We start from the raw sequence: 7706 nt of genomic DNA, 5'->3' as shown, positions 1-7706 counted from the left end.
GAAACTACTGTAATTGGATCTGGAGCTGCAAGTGCAGCTGAGGGTGGAAATTCCATCAACTGGCAATTTCGGTGAATTCTCTTCCCAAGACAGGTGTGGATGGTTAGGTCCCACAATTCTCTGGCTCCCTCGAGAAGCGACACTCCTAAAACTGAACCCGTTTTAATAACTGTCAGTCATGCATGCAAGAACTGCCATTCTCAAAAAGCACAATACGAATGCTGTCATTTATTAAAATGTGTATTTATTCCATAGCCTACTGTGTATGGGGCTGTGGTCTATAATCATGAAATGATCTAGGTTATTGTTTTTATGCTAGTCATTGCAACTCAGAATCTTCCATGAACTTGGCTACTGCATCTGTCTTAAGGGATCCAAATTATGCTGATCATAAAATATTCCCCCAAATATGCACACACACACACACACACACACAGGACCCCTTAACAGTCATCAAAGACAACCCCATACTCACATATGCAAACTACAGGTTAACTTTTAAGCAGAAGTTTCAAATATACAAAAGGATCAAGGGAAAAAATAATTCTACCTGGCAAATTCTTCTCATGTGTAGGATAACAAAGACCTATTTGGGGGAAAAAGACACAATTGTGGCAGGGGTTTAAATTCAGGCTGAGCAGTGTTGCCAGAGAGAAAGTCTTGCAGGCATGGAAACAGTCTATCAGTGGCTGAAGTCAATGTCAGGGGCAGGGGGCCCTAGTGCCACTGTGTGTTCTTTAAATCTCAATTGATACGAATAATGTTCACTATTGAAACCCTTTCCAAACACTGAAAAGGGAAAAAAAAAATGTTAGTATGACACTGTGTTGAAGGAAGGTTTGCCAAGTAGGCTAATTTGGGGTCCAGAATAATTCATTTGATACGAGACGAAGTTAACTGATAAATTAATCAATGGCAAAAGTAGACAGTGACTAACTTGAACTAGAGAAGTTTCATTTAGTGGGTTTGGTTTGGTTTTCCTTTTGGGGTTGGAGGTAGACACATTTTAAAAAGCATTCCAGAGTAACCTGACTAAGCTTATAAATACTACCTTTGCTAAGGCAGCTCCAGACACTGATCCATCATATCCGACCTGATATAAATAAATTTTAAGATGTCTCTCAGATGAACGCTCAAAACCAGAATTATCCTAACAAACCATGGGGGTGCGACACCGAACGACAGGCAGTCCACATTTGGAAACTCTCCACGCTGTGAGAAAATTACAAAGACGCATGTTAAGAATAAACAAGGGCCTGGCCTTGTTTCAAAACAAAAAGCAAAACAAAATGAAACAAATCAAGCCCAATTCTATAGCGGAGACCCTACTAGGCTCAACAACAGATCTCTGTAGAATGAACATGTCATTTCTTACACTTCCCACATAGTTTTTAATTTATGACAAGACACAGCTAAATTTCAGACAAAATATATATATATATATATATATTTGTTAAATCTTTACAATAAATCAGGACGTCGGAGCTGACACAGAGCACATGTCAGTGTGACTGGGTCCTCGATTCCAGCTCGCGCAGATGCAAATAACCCTGGTAACAGCGCGCGCACAGTTCTCTTTGCTTTTTAGAATTTTAGAGCAAATAATACATTTGACTGCATTCAAGTCTGTGCAAATAATCCTTCAGAAGAAATATCCAAGATTCTGGCCGCAGAGGTCATTTGGTCTCTCCCAGATGACGACGGGAGTTTGTTTTTCTTCGGATAAAGTGCTCCTGGTCCAGCAGAACTCAAGGCCTTCAAAGCGTCCGAGGACTTGGGTGCGGATGGGGCTCTGTCATACGAACTCCAGCTTCCCGTGCCCGCTGTACATGCCCCAGTGAACGAGCGAGAGGATCTTCTCGTTGCTGAGGTCTGCCTGCCTCAGTTTGTCACAGGTGAGGCAGCAGTTCTCGTGCCCACTCACAGGCACCATGCATTCCAAGTCCAGCTTTGCAACCTGCCCCTTTTTGGAATGGTGTCCATGGAAGCTGTAGTGCAAGCGCGAGAGCATCTGCTGCCGCTGGTCCTGCAGTCTCTTGTTCTCGCTTCGGAGCATCCGCAAGGCTAACATGATAAGCAACACCAAAATCAGGCCGCCGGCGATGGGGACGGCGATCACCGCTGCCCGGAACCACAACTCTTTGGACGAAGTCAGCTCCTGCACTTTGGTGATGAGGCTCCTGCTTCCATCGTGCTGATACCGGTTTCCTTGTCCTGAGGGAGCACAAGGGACGGTCAGACCGTGTTAACCCCTCCCGTGGACACTTAAGATCATCGATCTGCCTGGCACGAGGCACCCCATTAAAAAGCAGCTTACAATGCCATCGACAATGTTCAGAAGATGAATGCTGCAAAAATGCTGCAAAGAGGCTTACAAAAAAACAGGTGGTTAGAGACTGTCGTCACTGAAGAGCAATGGTCTTCTGAGGTCTTGAACATGTAGAGAACCCAGGCTAAGCCTATTACATAGACAGACATCTAATGCTCAAGCAGACATAAAAGCTACTCAACAAAGATGCCTCTCCCTCCCGTGTCTCTAATTACATTCACAACAAAATCAATAGCAGACATACCAAGTCGCGGCTGCCACAAGCCTGTAGATGAGGGCAAGCGTTCTGGTTAGAAAGGGCTTCTACGTACCTGAGGCCTCCCCCTTGGGAGGAGTGAGAACATCTTGCAGCCCTCTGTAATTGCACATATCTTCATGACAGCATCCCAGTGTGGGCATAGCGGTGCCAGAGTGGTTTCGTGCCTGTTTGGCTTGGCACACGTCCGCTGTGCTTGCGAGAGAGTCCAGGCAGCCGTGGGTGAGCGGGGAATTCGTGTTCTGAGGATCAAGAAGTCTAGAGAAGCAGGCGCTCAGCTCAGATTTACACATATAGCCAGTGGCCACGCAGTGGGCAGCATCACAGTAGCATCTGATTTCACCTGAAACAATGAGAGATTGCGTCAAACTCCTTCAGGGAGCAGATAATGCGTCTCCCTGAGCAATTGCTAAATCTCAAGATCAAAGGCGCTCACTTTTAGAATATTCAGTCGAGTGCCTACAATGGCAGTCCACGCAGTCTGGAAAAGCCCTAGGTGCTTAAGTTTCAATTCAGTTCAGTGTAATTTTAGAAATGTATTAATCCCAATTGCAGAGACTCAGAGTTCACGTGTGATTTCTACTGAGTTAGCAAGTAATTCAAAATACTACTTTTGGTCTTGAAGGAAAACAATCATCACGATAGTTTCTCCTACCATAAGGTAAATTACACTGTTTATTCATCTTAATCCTACGTGACCATACAACATAAAAATGCTAGGCTTTTTGATTTTGTCAGTATAAATATTTGATCGGAACTACTGAATTGTTTACTACCTTAAAGGGCTGTGCCAAGATTTAAGAGCTTTAGCTAACACCTTATAAAGTTATTAACTAGAAACACAACAATCTAGAAATTGCTCCGGTCAGGAGGTTTTAAAACTATGAAACTGGGCAGCTATTTGCAACCTCTCTAGAAAAGGCAAACTTTCCCTATAAAGATCTTTTCATGCAGAGGAGCTTTTAGTCAGTATATTGTAAAACAGGAACTAGGCAGTTTACAATTAGTGGTTTGCTTGCCAAAGTCAATTTCTTTCAGCCCAAATGGAAAGTCATAAAACTGGGGGCGGGGGGGGGGTTGGGGGGGAGGTGGGGAGGTGGGTGTAAAAAAAAAAAAAAAGGGCAAAGCTAACTTCTCCTCCCCTTAACTCCCCAGTTTTACATGTAATTCAACATGGGATCGAAAAGGGAAAATGTTGAAACTGAAAATCCTCCCCTGGTTGAATGAAAAATCCTTAAGGAAACCTCAAATTTTTCTCCAGGAAGTGATTAAAAGTTTCCTTTATAAAACTTATTTGGGGAGTTGCAAGTCACTGTTAACATTTTGCTGCAAGGCGTGCTCGGAGGCTTTCAGCATCAATTTCTAGTTGCAATAATCTGGGTCTCAGAGCTGTCCCTAATACCGTATCTGACCCAGTGGACTCAGGTCACTGTCATATGCCACAACTAAAGCCACTAGACCTGAACTAAGGCACCCAAGCCTTTCCCGGCTTCCCAATCTGAAGTTCTTCTGTCTAGTTACTGAAACCTATGCTCTGAAATTAAACACCAGGGACCAGGGACTGGGGCTTTATAGACCTCTTCCTACACTCTCCTTTCTTCCTCCTCTCCGTGGATGTGAATGCCTGAGTAAGGTGTCTCATTTAATTATCTGTCCAAATTCCAGGCCACCGTATATGGTGTGCTCAGTTTTCACCAGGGGCTGCTAATGCTTCGGTTCTTAAAAAAAAAAAACAAAAAAAAAAACCCTGCCAGCTAAACACAGATCTTCAGCAACAGGAGGTTTTAGCCATCCGAAGCTGGAGGTCTTCCTCCTAGGATATATATTAAATCTGTGCTCCCTGTCCCGGGTCTGCGCCTGGAGTCCCTTCTCTGGGAAGACCTTGAGGCTGGAACCCTGCTTTGCTCGGTTACTGTCTCCTCTTTCCAAGCCTGATGTTTTGCATAAAGGTCACCAGTCTTCTGTGGGGAGGACTATAGATCCCCTAGTCCAACAAATTGCATGTGTAGATTCAAAGTAGAAATAAACTGATTGAAAGTCAATTCTGATCCTATTCACCTCCCTCCTAACACAGAAAAAGAAAAAAAACAGGTAAAATGTTTATGAGAGCCTATTTAAAATGCTATATTTTCAATGACCTAAAACAGTCTAATAAAATTTTGACAGGTAACTACGAAAGTTCTAACAACTTTTTTTTTTAATTGGAGCCACATTTGAACAAGTTGAATGGACTTTTGTATTACTGTATTAAAACTATATTTCTGTCGTTTCATAAAGTTTCTTCCTGTGGCATGCGAAAGGCCCAGAAAGGGGACTGGTATTTGGAAACAGTGAACAATGCTCTTCTGTTCCCCCCCTTTCTTGTTACTGTATGTAGTGATTACACAAAAATGTCTGCTTTAGTCAAGATGGCTACAGGAGAGACTGCTGGCTTCTTTTAAAGCTTTTGAAGTCCGCAGCAGTCAGAAATCTCTGATCCCCTAATTATATCATTATCAGGCACATAGTTTCGGTATCTGTGACTTCATGTCAGCCTCAGTCCCTCCCTGTTCTGCCGGCCTTTGATAGGGCCAGGAGGCTCCCCTCTGCAGGCTACCAGGGCTGTTATTTAGGGTTAATTACACCCTTCCTTCCAAAATAAATAAATACTGTAGCACATCATCCTTGCTGGGCTAGCTTATCCTTTAACCTCACGCCTGCTACATGGCAATTAGAGAAGGGGGGTGGTGCAAAAGCGAAATAACGCTTCCCAGTTAAAAAAAAAAATTATCTGTTCACACAACAGTAGGTAGAGTTCATGGCGGAGGGGGGAGGTGGGCGAACGTTGAAATCTAGGAGTTCGGGTTATTTCGACCTGAAAGGCGAAAGCCTGCAGGGGGAAATAAAGAACCAGACCTGTGCCTCTTTTTCTTTGCTTTCTTTTTTTTTTTTTTCTTTTTTCTTTTTTTTTTTTTTTTGATTAGTGTGTAAAATGCGGTGAGTGGTAAGCGGGACAGCTGACAGAGCCTACCCCTCCCTGCCACCGTGACGCCACACCGCACACACTCCAGCACAGAGACACGCACTTCGAGCACCTACTCTCGCACAGGGAACCACGCACACTCGCTGGCTCACAAAGACACTCAGAGACACACACAAAGCCACAGTCGCGGGCGGAACGGCACACGGAGGCGTGCGGGGACACCCCCACAGTCCCGCGCGGTGCCACCCGGCCGCCCCCGCCAGCGGGGTGCGGAGGGAGGCGGCGGCCCAGCACACTCCACGGCCCAGCTCCGCGGCTGCAAATGTTCAGAAGTTCACTACGGACGGACTTCCAAAACCGTTCTGACAACCACTAGCCCTGAGGTCTGACTCCACCTCCACGCGCTGCGCCCGGGACACCCGAGGGGGCGGCCGCGAAGCCACCGCCGCGACTTCTAAGAACAGGCAACTTGTCGCGACCTGCGGGCTCGAGCGCGGGAGGAAACCTCACCCGCCGCTAACAAAGCCTTGGCACCGCCTTCAAAGGCCCGCGGTGGCGGCCGCCCCGGGACCCCCGCGCGCCCCTCCCCGGGGAGCCCGCGCCCCGGCCGGCCGGCGGGCACCCACCTTTGGTGAGCAGCACGGCCATGGCGCAGAGTTCTAGCTGCAGCCAGATGAAGATGTAGCTGGAATGGCGATCCATTGACGCCCCCCACGGCCGCGGCGCCCCCGCCGGCGCCCCGAGCCGCGGCGCAACTGCAGCCTACGACTCCCGGAGCGCGCAGTGCATGGGTGCTGCCCGGGGCGGCGGGCGCCGTCAGCGACCGGGCGAGGGGCCGGGCCGCGGCCGGAGCATGGAGCGCGGCTGGAGGGGCGCGGAGGAGCGCAGAGGACTTTCGTGGCCCGACTCCGCAGCTCGAGGCGCCTTCGCTCCACTCGGCACCGCAGTCCCGCGTGGGCTACCGGCCTCGATCCCCGTTGGCCGGACACTCTGCAAAAGGAGAGGTTCCCCGAGCGCGGGCAGAGACCTCCAGCCGCGAGCTCCAGCCTGCGCCCGCCTCAGCCGGCCGGGGTCCGCGCCGTAAATAGCGCCCCGCGCCTGGAGCCGGCCAGACACCGCCCCGCCTCCGGCCCCGCCCCGGCAGCGCCAGCGCCGTCCGATTGGTCGTCAGTATCCAGTCAATCATCTCCGCGGCCAGGAGGCGGGCTCAAAGGGGGGCCGGGAGGGACCTGCCCCGCGGCTCCTAGCGGCGCCGGCGTCTGGGGCCGCGGGCTGGGCGGCTGCTGTCTCCCGCGCTCCCCCTCGCGGATGCCTGCGTGTCCGTGACCTTCGGGAGGCGCGGGGTCGGTCCCGGCCCCCGGGTCTGTCTCTGGCACTCGACAGCGGGACCCTCGGAACTCAGCCTTGGGCCGGCTTCTTTTTTTTGCCCCCGAAACACGCGAGGGACCGCGCGGCAGCCTGCGGAAGCCCTAGGGGGGCACGCTGCGCGCTTTAGGAACTCCGGGGACAAGTGGCGGTCCCCCGGCGTGCCCCTTCGGCCAAGGCGCCCCTGCCGAACCCTGCTGGCTAGCGTGTGGCGGAGGAGGGGGTTCCGTCGGGAGCCCGGAAAGGGGACGGCCGGACGCTGGGGTCTGCTTTCAGCTCCCACCACCCCCCCTCCCTCTCAGCGCCATCCGCCTCAAGTCGCCTGCCCTGTGATCAATAAAGCCCAGACAGACAGACTGTTGATCAGTGGGAGCCGCTAAGTTCTCCTGGGTAGACAGGGGACGAGTAGCCGGCTAGAGACACTTAACGAAAATTAGCAAATCCAAAAGCACCCGGCGCCAGCGAGACGACACTGGCCGAGACTGACACTCAATTAACCACCCCCCAAACAATCGCAGGCAAACACACCATCTGACCCTGATCAATATCAGCCCTGCAGTGATCTCCTTTCTGAAATACTAATTCATTTATTAGGACTTGCAGGGCTGCCGGTCCCAATGTACCCAAAGGCTGTCCTGGAGGTTTTGCTGTTGTTTTTTATTTTTTATTTTTTTCGGAGGTGAAATTCAACTTAAAACTTGATCTGAGGGAATGCTCTTGTATCCCTTCCTCCCAGAACCTGAGATTAACAAAAGTCAACCATTTGTGAAATTTCCTTTTAGCACCAGCCAACA

The 7706-nt window shown here is 49.8% G+C and overlaps 1 protein-coding gene across 1 annotated transcript; it reads right to left on the bottom strand.

The window, feature by feature from the left end:
* Nucleotides 1-219: 219 nt before the first annotated feature.
* On the bottom strand, nt 220-6603 carry BAMBI (BMP and activin membrane bound inhibitor). Its single transcript, XM_039254762.1, has 3 exons — nt 6174-6603; nt 2641-2928; nt 220-2214 (listed from the first exon to the last, which is right to left on the bottom strand). Exons 1-3 carry the CDS (start codon nt 6247-6249, stop codon nt 1796-1798), a joined length of 783 nt encoding a protein of 260 aa, XP_039110693.1. The 5' UTR covers nt 6250-6603; the 3' UTR covers nt 220-1795.
* Nucleotides 6604-7706: the final 1103 nt, after the last annotated feature.

This window comes from Hyaena hyaena, unplaced genomic scaffold (genome assembly GCF_003009895.1).
Source record: "Hyaena hyaena isolate Hyena2069 unplaced genomic scaffold, ASM300989v1 scaffold_498, whole genome shotgun sequence".
NCBI classification, from domain to species: Eukaryota; Metazoa; Chordata; class Mammalia; order Carnivora; family Hyaenidae; genus Hyaena; species Hyaena hyaena.
This window is presented reverse-complemented; position numbering and strand designations above follow the sequence as displayed.

Coding starts and splice junctions, on each gene's coding strand:
- BAMBI (XM_039254762.1), bottom strand. CDS start 6,249: ATGGATCGCCATTCCAGCTACATCTTCATCTGGCTGCAGCTAGAACTC. Junction 2,929..6,173: donor GGCCGTGCTGCTCACCAAAG/GTGGGTGCCCGC, acceptor TCATTGTTTCAG/GTGAAATCAGATGCTACTGT. Junction 2,215..2,640: donor TCCCAAGGGGGAGGCCTCAG/GTACGTAGAAGC, acceptor GTGCTCCCTCAG/GACAAGGAAACCGGTATCAG.